This window comes from Nannospalax galili, unplaced genomic scaffold, assembly GCF_000622305.1.
Source record: "Nannospalax galili isolate Female #2095 unplaced genomic scaffold, S.galili_v1.0 scaffold54, whole genome shotgun sequence".
Classification (NCBI taxonomy): domain Eukaryota; kingdom Metazoa; phylum Chordata; class Mammalia; order Rodentia; family Spalacidae; genus Nannospalax; species Nannospalax galili.
In genome coordinates, this window is record NW_008341028.1 from 8536817 (window position 1) to 8554461 (window position 17645).

Genomic DNA, 17645 nt, shown 5'->3' on the forward strand with positions numbered 1-17645 from the left:
GAACTCACTATGTAGACCAGGCTGGCCTTGAACTCACACAGATTCACCTGCCTCTGCCCCCCTGAGTGCTGGGATTAAAGGCATGCACCACCACGCCCAGGTCTCCCCACCATTCTTTTGGTTAATATTTTCTTTCTCATACCTTGTTCCTTCTTTGAGATGATAACAAGCAAATTTTGAATTGAAACCATCCAAGAATAAGAGAAACTATGTATGATAGTGTATGAAATTTGCATGGGGGTCAGGTGTGTCGGTATGCACCTCTGATCACAGCATTCAGGAAACAGACACAGGAGGGTCACAAGTTTAAGGGTAGACCTAGCACCCCGGGCTACACAGGATCATAGCAAGACCCTAACTCAAATGAGCCTACCCCTATGATGAGGACTTTTTCATAGACCTGTACTGAGCTCCATGAAGAGAACTCTTAGGAGGAAAAAAAAGAACAAAAACAAAAAACCCCTAGCCTGGTATAAATAAGAGATGATAAAACATTTCATATACTTTAAAAACCAAATGTGATTTTACTTGAGCAGATCTCAAGGCAAGCATGTTTACTTAGCTCAGAAACTATGGATATTTAAATGAATAGATATAATTATATTTTAAGTATATCATTATGCTTTCATGGGTTGTTTTTAGATGAACATTTATACAATTAGATTTGGGGGGGGGGTCTTTTTGAGACAGGGTCTCCCTGTATCTCCAGCTGTCCTAGAACTGACTACGTAGACCAGGCTAGACTTGAACTCACAGAGATCTGCCTCCCTCTGCTCCCTCCTGCCTCTGCTGCCTCCCAAGTGCTGGGACTAAAGGCGTGTGCCATTACTTTTTTATTAATCCTTTTTGCCATGTAGTCTCTGAATTTGAATCCTAATGTTTGTTGGTTTGTTTTTGAGACAGGGTCTCCCTATATCCCTAGTTGGCCTGGAACTCCCTATGTAGTCCAGGCTGGCCTCTGCCTGGGATTAAAGGTGTGTGCCATCATGCTGTAGTTGAATCCTAATGGGCTATTTCTGAAATTAGTCCTTTCTACCTTTTTGTTTTATATATCACATGCAAGCATATTTCTAAATTTTCAGTGCTTCAGTTGTCTTGTTGTCTGAACTCTAGAATATATTCCAGATAATTAAAGATGTGGGGTTTTTTTGCAATTATCCTCTGTACTGATATAATTCTTCTCTTCTTTAGCATCAGACAACAGTCAGCGCTTTCGAGAAACCTGCTTTGCATTTGCCTTGACACCTCAACAAGTGCAGCAGATCAGTAGTTCCATGTAAGTCATCCTTGGCGGGACCTGTGGCTTGGCTGGGTCCAGGCCTGTCTATAGTAAATGATTTTTTAGATGATCTATTTGGGGTTACAGCTCAGTGTTAGAGAGCCCCACACATAGGCAACTATTGGGTATGTTAATATTAAATGTTATTGCAATGTATTACTTTAAGAACAGTCATATTTCTGATAATTAAAAATACTTTTCTGGAGGGATGGTATCTTCATGTACATATTTTAAAATAATTGTAAATCTTGTTCTATTTTAGGGATATTTCTGGGACCAAGTGTGACTTCACAGTGCAGGTCCAATTAAGGTACAGTGTTGACTACAGTATATATTTAAACTTTAAAATATAATGTTCCTTAGAGGTGAATTTTTAAAAATCTCCTTGATTTTCAACAGATACATTGAAAATACTGGGTTTAAATATCTAGGAGACAAGGTGTTATAAACTATCCTAACCGCTACCCTATATGGATTTTCTCGGTGGCAGAGAAGCTGATGGTGCCTTTCATACCTGGTCAGTTCTTTAGAAGTATCAGCTCTCCTGGGAGGAGAGCCTCATCTACTGAAGATGCAAACTTCAGTCTGTAGAATCTCATGAATTAGCACACACCAAATATTCTTATGTGCCTTGTCCTCTATTTTTTTTTTTAATGTGTATGAGTGTATTGCCTGCATGTATGTGAGTGCACCAGTGTCATGCAGTGCCACGGAGATCAGAAGAGGGCTTTGGATTCCCCTAGAACTGGAGTTGAGGACGGTTCATAGCCGCCGTGTAGGTGCTGGGACTCAAACCCAGGTTCTTTGCAAGAACAATCAGTCCTCTTAACCTCTGAGCCATCTCTCCAGCCCCTTGTCCTCTATTTTTAAAAAAATGTTTTATTATTTTTTTATTTTATGTGTATGAGTGTATTGCCTACCTGTATGTACGTAAATCCATGTCGTGCAATGCCTGTGAAGGCCAGAAGAACACGTTGGATCCCCTGGAATTGGAATTACCAATGGCTATTAGCCACCATGTGTGTGCTGGGAATTGAACCATGGTTCCTCTGCAAGAGCAACCAATGCTCTTAACTGCTGAACCATCTCTCCAGCCCCTTGTCCTCTATTTTAAATAATTAATTTAAATGTGACCTAATTCAAAACCCACATGAGATTTTTGCAGGGAAGTTTTCAGAAATGAATAGAAAATTTTCCAGCAGAGGCTCACAGCTGCCCCTTATGAGATCTCTTAGCTCCTCCGTTTCTTCTGAAAATATCAAAGAAACCTTGTTCTTGTTTACATAAATGAGTTTTGTGCTGCTTTTTTTGTTCAGTGACTATCCATGTGCACATCTAGGTGTCACATGCTGTTCTTGTTGGGATAGGAGGAAGAAAGAAAACAAGAGACAGCTGTTTTCCTCGGTCAGCTATGTTCCCTATAAACAGTCTGGTATTACAATCTCATACCAAATTAGAAATGCACTAGTGGGTCAGGAAAGAGAGCAGTCTACAGCACCTACAACTTTCTCACTTTTTATTGTGTCTGTGTCCCTGTGTCTCTGTGTGTGTACACACGTGCACGCATGTGGAGGTCAGAGGATGATTTGCGGGAAATCAATTCTCTCTCTCTCTCTCTCTCTCTCTCTCTCTCTCTCTCTCTCCCTCTCTCTCTCTCTCTCTCTCTCCTCTCTCTCTCTCTCTCTCTCTCTCTCTCTGCTCTATAGGTTCTGGGAATCAAACTCAAGTCATGAGACTTGGCAGCAAATGCCTTTACCTGTAGAGCCAGCTCACAGGCCCTATTTTTTGTTTGTTTTGAGGTGGGGTTTCACACTGTAGCCCAAGATAGGCTGGAACTCAGAGCAGTCTTCCTGCCTCAGTCTCCCAGGTGCTGGAATTACTGTAGTATAAACCACCTCTCCCAGCTGTTTATTCTTCACTTGTCTCAAACATTTACTTTTTGTGCATACTTACTTTATCTCTTAAAACAGTACTGTTTTCAAATAGCTACAGGGAGCTGCCCTTCAGAACACACTCTTTTCTACTGTTATCTCTTCCACCCACTCTGAACACAAGTCCTGCTGCCTTTGTCTGTTTTATGTCTTTGACTTCTAGATTCCTTTTGCTTGACGAAAGGATCCCAAGACCAAAATAAAGTTTGAAACCATAGTTCTAGAATAAAAGATTAAGTGACTGTGGTCAATATTTCATGTTAACATACAACCATATATCTGGGTCACATTTTGACTGAAGATTAACTTTCTTAGAGGTCAGCTAATTCAAATTCCAAATGAACTTTGGTAGTTAAAAATGATATAACTGGGGGCTGGAGAGTGCTCGGTGGTTAAGAGCACTGACTGCTGTTGCAGAGAATCTGGGGTTCGATTCCCAGCACCCACATGGCAGCTACGAACCGTCCCCAGTTCCAGGGGAATCCAAAGCCCTCTTCTGACCTCTGTGGCATTGCACAACATAGGCGCACTACATACATGCAGGTAATACACTCATACACATAAAATAATAAAAAATAAAATAAAAAAAATGGTTTAACTGGGGCTGGTAGATGGCTTAGTGGTTAAGAGCACTGGATACTCTTACAAAGGACTCCGGTTTGGTTCCCAGCACCCACATGGCAGCTAAGAACTGCCTATAACTCCAGTTTCAGGGTATCCAACACGTACTTCTGGCTTCCCTGAGCATTGCATGACATGGGTGTACTTATTCACATGCAGACAAAACACTGGTACCCATAAAACATGAATAAATAAATTTTATAAAATGTTTTAGCTGAGGTTGGAGTGATGGCTCAGTGGTTAAGAACACTAATGCTCCTGCAGAAAACCTGAGTTTGATTTCCAGTACCCACATCAGGCATTTCACAATTGCCTGTAACTCAGGTCTAGGAGCTCTGATCCCCTCTTCTGACCTCTGCAGGCACCCATACATACATGCTCATATATATGTACAGACACACATAAGTTTTTAAAAATTGTTTTAAAATGGTTTGGCCTTTTTGTGGGGAGGTCTAGGGGAAGAATGGAGAAAGACAGGGTCTCACTGTGTAGACCTGGATGGCCTCATTCTCACAGAGATCCACCTGCCTCTGCCTCTGCCTCTGCCTCCTGAATGCTTGGATTAAAGGCATGCCACCACTATGTCATACTGGCTTAGCTTTTTTTTTTCTGAACTCACACCCACCTGGTTAGCTCTTTTAAATTAAAATTTATCTCCAGAACTTCATAGGTGAAAAACACCTATAACATTTTGTGGTGTTTTTCTCATTTGTTAAGTGATTCTTTGTCTTAATAAAATAGGCTTCATCTCTTCTTCTTACCCCATCCCCCTTTGCTAAGCCATCTACCCAGTGTATTGTTTGACAATATGTGCCTATTTGATTTCTTCATTTTGAATGTTTATCTAAATCATTCAGTCTTTTCATTTATGTGCTCCTTGTTCCTACCTCCATGAACGACCTCACAAAAACCGTTATCGTTCCTCCCTTTCCCTTCAGTTTGTTGAAATGATGTAGATTTTTACTTTTCACCTAGTTCAATAGGAGTCAACTTGTCATATAAATCATTCTTTCCCTATAGCTTTGAGTACCATGGTTTTCTCATTTACTTTCCTGTTGCTGTGACTAAACACCATAACCAAAAGCAACTTGGGAGGAAAAGGGTCTGTTTGGCTTTCACAGTCCATCACTGAGGAAAGCCAAGGCAGGAACCTAGCAGGGCAGAAACCTGGAGGCAGGAATTGAAGTAGATGCCATGGAGGAACACTGCTTACTGGCATGCTCTTGGCTTGCTCATTTACTTCTCTTACACAGCCCAAGCCCATCTGTCCAGAAATGGCACTACCCACCATAGGCTGAGCCACCCTACATCAATTAGCAATCAAGAAAATGCCTCACAGACATGGCCACAGGCCAATCCAGTTCCTCAGTTGAGGCTCCCTCAGCCCAGGTGTCCCTAGTTTATGTCAAATTGACAAAAACTAACCAGCACACATGGTGTCTGTGTTTTACTTTACCATTGCACAGGAATGATTTTAAAAGTATGTCATCCTTTTGCTGTAAGCCATGTATGATGGCTCACCCCTAGCGTCCCAGCCAGCATCAGAAGGCAAAGGCAGGGTTGCCAGCCTAGGATACTTAGTGAGACCTGTCTCAAAAAATAAAAACAACAGCAACAAAAGAAATAACGGTGGGGGCTGAAGAGCATTGACTGCTCTTGCAGAGGACCCAGGTTCAATTCCCAGCACCCGCATGACGGCTAAGAACTGTAACTCCAATTATGAACTGTAACTCCGTCTGTAACTCCAGTTCCAGGGTATCCAATGCCCTCTTCTGACCTCTGAGGTTATTGCACAACACAGGTGCACTCATACACATGCAGGCAATACACTTATATACTTGTGGGTGCTGGGAATCAAATCCTGTGCAAGAGCAATCAGTGCTCTTAACCACTGAGCCATCTCCCTAGCCCCCTAAATAAAATATTGTTTTAAAATAATGTAACGGTGCTGAGCATTGTAGCCACACACCTTGAATCCCAGCACTTGGGAGGCAGAGGCAGGTGGATCTCTGTGAATTCAAGTTCTAGGCCAGCCTGGTCTACATAGCAAGTTCCAGGCTAGTTGGAGCTACAGGGAGACCCTGTCTCCAAAAACAAAAACACATCATCATCATCATAATAATAACGATAATGTAATGGGCATATCTACTGGGGTTAGAGATGGCCCTGTGAGCTTTGACAAATCTGTTTGCTAAAGAACATTTCTAGAAAAATCTTGGTAAATGAGTATTTAACTTTTTGAGAATGTATTGGAAGCTATGGATTGTTTTCCTAAAAATGAATTTGTGTGTGTGTGTGTGTGTGTGCGCGCGCACACATAAAATTTTATGTAGCACAGTGACTTTGATATGTGGGTCATTCTAGCACACAGATTCTATGGCTGGCAGGTTAAGATCTTATACAACAGAAGTTAAGAGCTAATACTTGCACGTAATGAATATTTCATAAACTATTCCCTGTCATCTAGCCCAAAGACTTTCTGTAAAAATAGAATGAACCACAGGTGTATATGGGAGATAGGGAAGTAATAAAGAATATAATTTTTTTTTTTGAGACAGAGTCTCACTGTACGGCCCTGGCTGACTTGGAACTTAATATGTAGACCGGGCTTGCCTCTGCCTCCCAAGTCCTGGAAGAATAGATATCTTTAATAGAAAATAAATTATTTCTCCAAGTGTGTTAAGAGTAAATAGGGTGAGAATTTACAAATTTTGTAACTACCTTGGTTTTCCCAAAAGATTATGCATTTAATTTAGAAATAAATATTTTCATGAGTTTCTGTACTAGTATTCAAAATTTATGCCAATATAACACAAATACTGTTGTTATCTAGTATCGTCAGTTTTCAAGTAATAAAGGAGTTCCTTCGTTTGCTGGATAACATGGTCTTGAAGTAGGGTTTTGGCCCAAGGATTGAATTTTCAATGTATTTTGTTGAGAACTAGAGGCAGTCCTCTGTATGCTGTGTTTTCCTCTTAGATTTATAATGCATATGAGCCATTTCAAGCTCTGAGAAGGCCTTTGATATGGAAGCTTTAATTGTTCTGATTCAGAATTTTTAAAATGCATTTAGTTACAGAGCTTTAAAAAAAAACTTAGTCTTTTTAACGCCTGGTAATATCTGAGGAAGCTACTGTTCCTCAGAGGATAGTTCAGTAAATAGTAAAGCCATGGTGAAAACTGCTGTGAGTTGGTAATCACAATCACTATTTCAGATGCTTGACAGAAGTATTTACAGCTGAACTTAAACAACTTGGGTGAGGAAGCAAGTTAGGGAAACCAACTCCTGCCTGAGTTGAAAATTTCACATAGCTTTTGACTCCCCCACAACTTAACTAACAGTTGCCTTATTGATAACATTTAAAAAATTTTTTATTTTACATGTATGAGTGTATTGCCTGCATGTATGTGAGTGCACCCATGTTGTGTGGAGATCAGAAGAGGGCTTCAGGTTCCCCTGGAACCTGGAGTTAAAGACGGTTCGTAGCCGCCATTGCTGGGAATGGAACCCGGGTCCTCTGTAAGAGCAGTCAGTGCTTTTAACCACTGAGCCATCACTCCAGCCCCTGATAACATATTTTATGTGTAGTATATGTAGTGAAAATGTGCAAGAACCATGTGAGTTTACTTTTACTGAAGTAGCAGTTTACAGAAGAGAAGGACTGCTTGCACAGAGATAATTAGATCTCAAAAGATTTTAAGTGAATACTCAGAACACTTAGCTCACTGCTGTAGAAATGAGGTAGCTGTGAAATTATTCTTTTCACTCTATTTACACTTAGAAACAAATTATTTACTATTAGTTGCACCTGTGCTTTATTACTTATCTCCAGTACATACCCAAGGCCAGTTCTCCTTTCACAGAAACGGGAAGTGTGGAATTATTCTAGCAGTATAGAATGAACCATTCTTTCACACAGTTGTGACTTATTACAACTTCATGTATGTTTGATTATCTTGAGCAAGAATGGCACTGTGTATGATCTCTTTATATACATAAGTTTTGTCAAATTTTAAGTTTAAAATAGTAGATTTATATATATTTTGTGGTGACTTAGAATATTATCTACATACATGTTGCATTTAGAAATATCTAAATATTTCTGGATGTTTTCAACATCTAAGCTAACAGATTTTTCTTAGTTTGTATAAATCATCAAAAATTTCCAATAACAGCAAAACACATATACACACACACTTGTGTAAGTGGAACTATACAATTCAAACTCATGTTCAAAGGTCAACAGTTGTTTTAAGCCTGTTTGCCTATATTTTGTTTTATATAGTTTTCCCTTTTTGTGTTTTTCAAATTGATCATCTTTCAAATTTGTTATTGAACAAAAATGTTAGAGATTCTCTTTTAATAAAGGCAATTAAACATAATCTTTGTTGCTTAGGTTTTGTTTATCGGAAACCAGTTGTCCACAAGAAGACCACTTCCCACCCAATCTGTGTGTGAAAGTGAATACAAAACCTTGCAGCCTTCCAGTAAGTTCTAAAAGCTATTTTTAAATTACATTACCTGCATGACTACCAAATAAGTCATCGTAGCTGCTGTTGATCAGTTTTACATTAAGAAAACATTTTGGGGGCTAGGGATGTAGCTCAGTTGTAGAATACATGCTTAGCATTCAGAAGGTTCAGTCCTCATTACTTTGACTGTATATTTATGTGACTGGGTGAAACATTTGCACCAATTACATATAGTTTGCAGTTCGAACATGAGACATGGAGAGAAAATTCTAGCATTTGAGTTGGGTGTGGTAGCTTTAGTATTGTGCTGGATTTTAGGGAGAAGTTATTTCAACCAAATCTCATCTACATTCCTGTTAGTCTACAGGCCTATAATGGAATGTAGATGTGGTGCTGTGCTTTAGAGGGGGTGAGGCTGTGAGCTGTGTTTGGTGCCCATGGAAATCCTCCTTATAGATCTCTTGAAGCTATTTGTGAATTCATGCTGACTCCTGGATTTGAAAGATTTTGAATTTCTATCAGATTTTTCTCAAGCTTATTAAAATGAGACTGTAATATTGTTTTGAGAAATCATGTCTCAGGTAACTCATAAATGTTTGCTTATTTACTTATTTGTTCATTTGTTTTTGAGGCAAGACCTTCCTGTAGCCCCTGCTGGCTTCGAATTCACAGAGATCCACCTACCTCTGCCTCCCAAGTGCTGGGTTAAAAGTGTGCACCACTACGCCCAGTTTGTATCTCTCTCTTTTTTTTTTTTTTAAATCAAAACATTGGTATTTTCTGCCATTTGCTTTGTAGTTTGTTTTTCTTTCTAAGAAATGGAAACAGTTGTGAAGGTATAAAGTAGAAATATATTTTTATTTTCCTTAGGGCTACCTGCCACCTACTAAAAATGGTGTGGAACCAAAGCGACCCAGCCGACCAATTAATATCACTTCACTCGTCCGATTATCTACGACAGAAAAGTAAGGTGGAGGGCTGGAGAGACTCTCAACGATTAAGAGCATTGGCTGCTCTTACAGAAGACCCAGGTTCAATTCTCAGCATCACAGGGTAGCTAAAAACCAGCAGTAAGTCCAGTCCCAGGGGATCTGATCCCCTCTTCTGGTTTTCATGGGCATTGTATGACATGGGTGCACTTAATGCACATGTAGGTAAAACACTCATACACATTAAATAACAAATACGTTTTAAAATTTTTTGGGGGGGGGGTCTTTTTGAGACAGGCTTTCCCTGTAGCCCCAGGTGTCCTGGAACTCAGTAGGTAGACCAGGCTGGCCTTGAACTCACAGAGATCCACCTGCAGCTGCCTCCCAAGTGCTGGGATTAAAGGTATATGCCACCACTCCCGGCCTTTTGCAACATTTTAAATGACTAGATCATATGGTGATATGAATATGCCATTATTTAGTCTATTCCCTATTGCTGAGTACTTATTTACTGATTGAAAGACCATTTTGAACACTGTCCTGGTAGTGTACTTTTACATACATACATGATGATTTCCTTACAGTAAATTCTCAGTAAAATTTATGAGCCAAAGAACATGCAATAAGCAATTTTGTGTACATTGACAGATTGCTTTCCCCAGAAATGTACAAATTTGTTCTCTGATTTACAGTGTTTATTTGTATGCCTGTAAACCACTGAATAGTGTTAGCACTTAGTATCCCTTTATTATTGGTGAGATTGAATATATTTGTGACTATTTACATTTTAAATCTGTATCCCTATCCATTTCTCTATTGCTCTTACTATCTTATGCAGCTTTGTTTGCTTTTTATTTATGTGATTAGTTTCATATGTAGGTTTAAATTTTCACAGAGCCAAATCTAACCAGCTTTTTCCTTTGCAGTATTTCCCTTTCCGTCATGCTTAGTCTGTTGGTCCACTTTGCCAAGCTGACCTAAACAAATTGAACTACTAGACTATTAAGAGTTCACGTTACCTTTAAATATTTAATCCATCTTAAATTCATTAGTTATCCCAGAAAGGACTTTTCTTTTTGGGTCGAGCAGTTTTAATATCTCTAGCTAAGAAGATGCTTCTGTACCTAATGTTGTTAAAGATATAATTTATAAATTCTTATTGCATCTCAACTTTTCTGCACTATTTCTTAACCTAACATTCATTTTCAGAGATAATCTTCAAAAAAATTACAGTTTTAAAGTTTTTGTATTAACTCTTCTACCCACGACTTAAAATTTACTAAATATTTACTGTGTGCTGTGCACGGTATGACACCACCATAAGGAGGACAGATCCCTTGTTCTCCTGGAGCCTGAGATCTAGGAGCTGAATGGACACACACACACACACACACACACACACACACACACACACAGAGCGGAACCTGTTCAAGTACTGTAAAGAAGTGCCTAGTGGTTTTAGAATGAGAAAGGACCTGTGCAAGAGGAGTGCAGGCCAGGAAGGGCTTCACTGAGGAAGTGATGACAAGAGAAAAACAGAGAAGGATGGGAATTGGGTAAAAGGTTATACCAATGATAATCCTGATAGATAGACCTTACCTGTTTCCTGTTTTACTGACTAGAACATTGAACAGTATTGAATAATCCAGATGCTAGTAAATTGTCCCATTGTTCTTGAGAATGCTGCTACTGTTATAACATTATTATAATGGCCTCTTTTGTTCTAAAGATTTATTTTTATTTATTTATTTATGGTGTGTGTATAAGTATCTTATGAGTATTTGAGCACACGGAGGCCAGAAGAGGACATCAGTGTCTGCTTCCATCACTGTTTGCCTACTCCTCTGAGCAGGGTCTCTTCCTGAACATGTCTCAGCTAGACTGGAAGCCAGCAGGCCCCAGAGACCCTCCTGTCTCCTCCCCTACTTACAAGCCTTTGAGGGAAACCTGCCTGAACTCCAGTCCTCACAATTGCAGAGCAAGTCCTCTTAACCACCGAGCCTCACTGCTAGGTTTTTGTTGTTGTACTTAATTGTTTTAATTTTAAAACCTTTTTATTTTTATTTGTGTGTATGAGTGTTTTGCATGCATGCAAGCCCATTATTAGTTTTTGACAGAACTTAATTACATTAATAATAGGAATATATACAATATTCCTCTTTTATAGAATTTCTTTTTAGAAATGGATTTTGAGAGCTGGGCATGTAGACAAAAATAACGGTACACCCTTATATTTATCTAAAATTTGGGTTAGGAAGTGCTTAGAAGGGTCAGCAAGAGCACTGTCTACACAGATGCTGCACCACTGTGAGCGCTTAGGAGCTTTCCTTGCTGGATCTTGATACAGTGTTCCATACTACTGTCAGGTCAAGTGGAATGTGTTCATACCTGGCATTCTTTTTTGCAACTCCCCTTCCGCCCCCCCCCTTGCTTCTCTATTTGGTTACATGTTTCAACTAGAGTGAACATACCTTTTCACTGAACTTGTGGTTTTTACTGATTTCATCTTAAATGTTCATATAAAGCTTTAGGGTAGTTTCAAGTTCTGAAGATTCAAGCTGTCGATATAGAATTTCACAGCATTAATTAGCATTTTTCCATTTTCTGTTACACTTGAAGCATTAAGCAAATAAGTAGTGATAGTAAGGGTTGGTTTACCCCCAAAAGAATGTACCAGTTCTTTACTAGATTGGTGGGTTGTTTGTTCTAAGATTTAGGGAAGTTGTAAAGTTACTTGTTCCTCATTAATATAGTGAAATTTATAATGAAAGTGAATTTGCTCTTTTACTACTTGTGTTTTCCAGAAAATGTGCAGCACACAAACATAGATAAGTTTCTGAACTTGACAGGAAAATTAAATTTTCTAGAGGGTTGTGCAGGATGGTTTTCTCTTGCTGCTAAGAGGCGAATGCATATTTAAAATGTAAAAAGTTAAGCTGGGACTATAGCCCAGTGGTAGAATACCTGCCTAGCATCCAGGAGGCCCTAGGTTCAGTTCCTAATCCTGTTAAATAAATAAAATGTGTGTATGTATGTATGTGAAAGTAAATGCAAGTTGGAGTATGCATGGGGCCAGTTAGGAGGTGCTAATCCTGGAAGCAAGAAGTAGAGAGAACCTCCTGGTCCTTGCTCATTAAGTCCCCCTGGCATCCTTACCCTTTCCTCTTGGTTTCTACTGCCTGTGCTATCCAAGCAGTTAACATGCTCGTAAGCAGATTATACAACCTGTGTCTCAGTTTCATCAGCCCTTCACCTTGAACGTACTATTCTCTCTTTCTTAGGCATTAGAGTTTAAAGTATACAGTAAATACTAAGTGCTTTGAATACTCTGTAGCGGTAACTTACAAGATAGTAATCTGCTCAATCCCATCACCAAAGAGAAAATAACCTTTTCAGACCTTTCCCTCTCCTCCCCTTCATATGTCTTGGCCCCCTCTTCTTCCTCGTACCCAACTGTGCACCCTTCACTCAGCCTTGGCTGTTTTCTTTGTACCCTTCACCCACTGTCATCTCAGGGTAGTCCCTCTGCAGGTAATAGGTATTCTGTTCATTTGCCATACCAGCCACGTCTCTTTGCAGCCTTGACTGTTTCCTCTGTTTCTCGTGCTCGGGGCTCTAGTAGAGTCTTTAGGATCTAGTGGATCTACAGGCACAAAGAGAAGTTAAAAGATATAGATTAGTGGGGCTGGAGAAATGGCTCAGCGGTTAAGAGCACTGACTGCTCTTGCAGAGGACCCAGGTTTGTTTCCCAGCACCCACATGGCAGCTATGAACTATCCTTAACTCCAGTCCCAGGGGAATCTGAAGCCCTCTTCTGACCTCCACAGCATTGCATGACATGGGTACGCTCACAAACATGCAAGCAATACACTCATACACATAAAAATATAAATAATTTTTTTCTTAAAAAAGACATAGATTAGGTGCTGGGCTTGGTGGCGCACGCCTTTAATCCCAGCACCTGGGAGGCAGAGGCAGGCGGGTCTTTGTGAGTTCAAGGCCAGCCTGGTCCACACAGTGAATTCCAGGACAACTGGGGCTACAGGGAGACCCTGTCTCAAAAAAAAAAAGACCAAAAAAAAAGATATAGATTAGGAAACATCTCATTTATAATTTTTAAATAGCTACCATTTGGGGTATATCTTATCTACTAAATATGGTTTATGATATACATCTTAATGCCCTCGGTTTATATTTACTCTCAAATAGTGTTCATATAAGTATCTTAAATTCATTAACTTCAGGCATAGGTGATATAGCAGCATGACAGACCTGGGTTTGAGTTCTAGGTTTGCCACTTAGGTGTAGCAAGTTAGACAGTTTTTTTTTTACTATTCTACTTCAGTTTTCTCATCTATAAAAATTAAGTTTATGACTGACACCTCAGCAGCTTTTTATCAGGATTCAGTGAACTACTGCTCATGAAAATACCTAAGACTGCTGGACACATTAGTTTCTTTCCCTGTTGTTGTGGGATTAAAATAGATGTACTGTTTACTAAATATGTAATTGGTTTTCTGCATCTCTTTTTTCTAGACCTATTCCATGGCAGTATATCTTGTAAAACAGTTGTCCTCAACAGTTCTTCTTCAGAGGTTACGAGCAAAGGGAATAAGGAATCCGGATCATTCTAGAGCTTTAAGTACGTATGATAAACTTAATTTTATTTATGCAGCTAAACTGTTTCGTAAGGTTACAGTAGTGTTTTTCTCAACTCAAATTTTAGTTTTTGTTTGTTTTACCAGAGCCTGTTGTAGAGAATTAAAAATTCTGAGACCTTTGTATTGTGAGCTTGTAAAACAAGAACTAAGGGGAGTTTTGATGTCTTTGTCATGAACTATATTTGATAATCTATATTTTACAGATCTTAAAAATTTGCTTTGTTAAGTTACTTTTCAAACACAGAAGAATATTTCACTACAATTTCATAAAATTGTTAAAGGAAATCAAGATTATCTTTTTTTGTTTGTTTGTTTGTTTTTTTTTTTTGAGACAGCGTTTCCCTGGAGCCCCAGCTGTCCTGGAATTCACTATGTAGACCAGGCTGGCCTGGAACTCACAGAGATCCACGTGCCTCTGCCTCCCGAGTGCTGGGACTAAAAGTGCTCACCACTACACCCTGCTCAAGATTCTTAGATACAGGAAAAGTATACAGAATTAGCCATCATATATGTCCATGCATTGCCAAAGTAAGAGGAGTCATTTGGGTGGTATAAATGTCTGTGGCCTTAGACAAGTCCCTTAATTCCTGCATGTTTTATCTTTATAGCAAGAGGTTTGTAATGGGATGTCAAAAGTCTTTCCAAAGTCTGGGTCTATGGGTACAGCTTACTGAATGGTTCGTTTATTTTTTTTCCTTAATTTTTTTGAGAATTTCATATATGTATATAAAGTATTTGATCATATTCACTCCCCACTGTTCCCCATTTACTAATTCATTTTGATATACTAAATTTGAAGTGTAAGTAAGATCTTTAAATTGACTTATCAGCCTCAATTTTTGAGGGGCAGTGGCCTTTCATAGGTGATCTAAATTCTTCCTTGATTCTCTTCTTTGTGAGTGGTGGGTTCTTCATGGATGAATTTAGAAGTGAAGGTTCAGTCAGGAAACATTTCTACAAGCAAGGGACTGAATAGCTGTCATTCAAGGATTCTTTATTTTATTTTTTTAATTTTATGTGTATGAGTATATTGCTTCCATGAATGTAAGTGTACCCATGTTGTGCAGTGCCCATGGAGGTCAGAAGAGGGCGTCATATCCCCTGGAACTGGAGTTAGAGGTGGCTCTTAGCCACCATGTGGGTGTTAGGAACTGAACCTGGGTCTTCTGCAAGAGCAGCCAGTACTCTTAACTGCTGAGCCATCTCTCTAGCCCCCTTTTAAACACGAGTTTTATTTAATTTTATTTGCTTATTATTTTATGTGTATGAGTGTTTTACCTGCATGAATATAAGTGTACTATGTGTGCACAATGCCCAAGGAGGCCAGAAGAGGGCATTGAATCAGCTGAAGCTAGAATTGTAGATGGTGTTAGTGACCATGTAGGTGCTGGGAACTGAACCCAGGTCCTCTGCAAGAGCAGCCAGTGCTCTTAATGTTCATCTCTCCAAACCCAGGAATTACTCTTTTTTCAGAGTCTTGCTGACGTTATCCCTGATTTTTCATTGACAGCCTTTATTCTTTCCTCCCAGTGCTAGAGTCTCTGCTAGTCGGAAAGCATTATGGAGCTATGTGAGTCTATGTTGAAATGTGAATACCAAAATGGCAGATGAATTTCTGCCTTTAACAGCAGCAGACAGGCCGGGCGTGGTGGTGCATCACTTGTAGGACTGAGCAAGGAGGGGCAAGGCAAATATACTGGGAACCTTTTACTTTTTTTTTAAAATGTGTATGAGTGTTTTACTTGCTTGTATGTAAAATCAGTCAAGCATGTAGTGCCTGTGGAGGACAGAAGATGGCAGTAGATCTCCTGACACTGGAGATTTGTTAGCCATCACATGGTGTTGGGAATTGAACCCAGGTCCTCTACAAGAACAGCCAGTGCTCTTAACCACTGAGCCATCTCTCCAGCCCCAACTTTTTAGTTTAAAAAAAAAAAAACCTTTGGATTATTATTGTGAGTGCATGTGCAGTGTGTGTGTGTGTGTGTTTGTGTGTTTGTGTGTGTTATGTATGTATCACAACTCATGTTTTAAGGTCAGAGGACAGCTTTGTAGAGCCAGTTCTCTCCCACCTATACATGAGCTCCGGGGATTAAACCCAGGTCATCAGACTTACATAGCAGGTACCTTTGCCCATTGAGTCCTCTCACGGGCCTGAGTTCTAGACTTCTTAAGTGCTGTGTAACACGTTAATGCCCTTTTCTGAAATAGAAAAGAATATTTAAAAAATGAAGCTGTGCGGGAGCTGACTGCATTCTTAGACTTGTGGAGTTTGAGGTGTGAGTGGATACCTGGGTGGCAGTGCTCAGAAGCAGTGTTACACTACCTGACTTCCTCACCAGACCTTTACCCACATTTCCAGTCTGTCTTCTGCAGGCATTTCCTGACACCTTTCCTGTTAAGTCTTTTTTCATACTTTCAAACTCTTGACAGAGCTTCTGGTTTCTTTTATTGGGCTCATCCTTGCTTCTTCCCAGGGCAGGCTGCATTATTCTGTGCATATGTGCACATGCTCCCTGCCTCGTGGTCTCTTAAACCCCATGTCCCACCAAGAGTTCTCGTGCAGCTGTCACAAGTGGCGTTCTCATTGCCAAATGTATGTCTTTTTGGTTTCTACCTGGATGCTTGTGCTGTGTTTGGTACCAGCACCCTTTCTCCCGAGGTTGTCTCTTCCCTCTTGGGTCATTTCTTCTTGGTTACTTTGCTTTCAATGAACTCTCAGAAGAGAAGCATCCTGAATGTTCCTGGAATACCATGCTGTTTAACTAGTACTACCCACACATCCATATCTTCCTCCTGGCCTGTACTCTGAGCTTCAGCTTATTTGGCTGACTGCCTTCACCAGAATCACTCAGATCACCAAGTTTTAGTGATTGACAACTTAAACATTCCTCAGCTCTGTCTTCCTGTCATTGCTCTCACTTAACATCTTGCCTTTATCTTTACAGCCTAGTCTTAAATAATATATTAGTCTCCCTTCTTGATTCTTACCTCCTCCCTGGTAGCAACCTTACTTACTCATATATATCTGATCTTACCATTCTTTTTCATTCCTTGGATTCTTAGCACCAAGGGAATCCAATCTCCAACTTCATTAGCATGACATAGAGCTTTTCATGATGTGGCTTTTTCTTATTACTTCCCAGAGTCATCTCTGTTCACTCTTCTCACACTTTACAAAAGCACACAGTATTCCCTACCCCCTCTCAGTTCTTCTTAGAATTCTTAGCACAGTACCTTGTCAAATCGTGAACTCTCGAACTGATGTTAACTATGAAAAGAAATGTAAAGCAAAAAATCAGGTTTCAGGTCCTCTGTTTTCTTGCTCATACAATAACATTGGACTTAGTATGTTTTTAGTTGTTTCCAGCCTTAAAATTCTAAACTGAATTAAAATATTCTGATATTAGGGATAAACATTAAACACAGCCCTAGAACAGCACTATCTAATGAACAGTCTAGGACAATGGAAATGTTCTGTGTGGTAGTCAGCAAACATGTGACTGTTGAACACTTAGAATGTGGCTTGTACAGCTGAGGAACTTTTTTTTTTTTAACTAAATTGTATTTAATTTAATTTAATTTGAATTTAAATGCAGCTTTGTGTGGTTAACACACAAGCTCATAACAGCAGTGATTTAGAAACAAGATTATGGAGCTGGAGACATGGCTTAGACATTAAGAGCACTTGTTGGTCTTGCAGAGGACATGAATTCGATTCCCAACACCCATAACAGGCAGTTCATACCCA

The 17645-nt window shown here is 39.6% G+C and overlaps 1 protein-coding gene across 1 annotated transcript in view; it reads left to right on the forward strand.

Annotated features, from left to right (window-relative positions):
- The window catches only part of Pias1 (protein inhibitor of activated STAT 1), a 132351-nt gene that overhangs the window by 80597 nt on the left and 34109 nt on the right, over positions 1-17645 (forward strand). Inside the window, exons 3-8 of the mRNA XM_008836534.3 lie at positions 1192-1276; positions 1542-1589; positions 8229-8319; positions 9175-9269; positions 11853-11925; positions 13770-13875. Coding sequence (XP_008834756.1) covers positions 1192-1276; positions 1542-1589; positions 8229-8319; positions 9175-9269; positions 11853-11925; positions 13770-13875 — 498 coding nt within the window. The remainder of the gene's footprint in view (positions 1-1191; positions 1277-1541; positions 1590-8228; positions 8320-9174; positions 9270-11852; positions 11926-13769; positions 13876-17645) is intronic.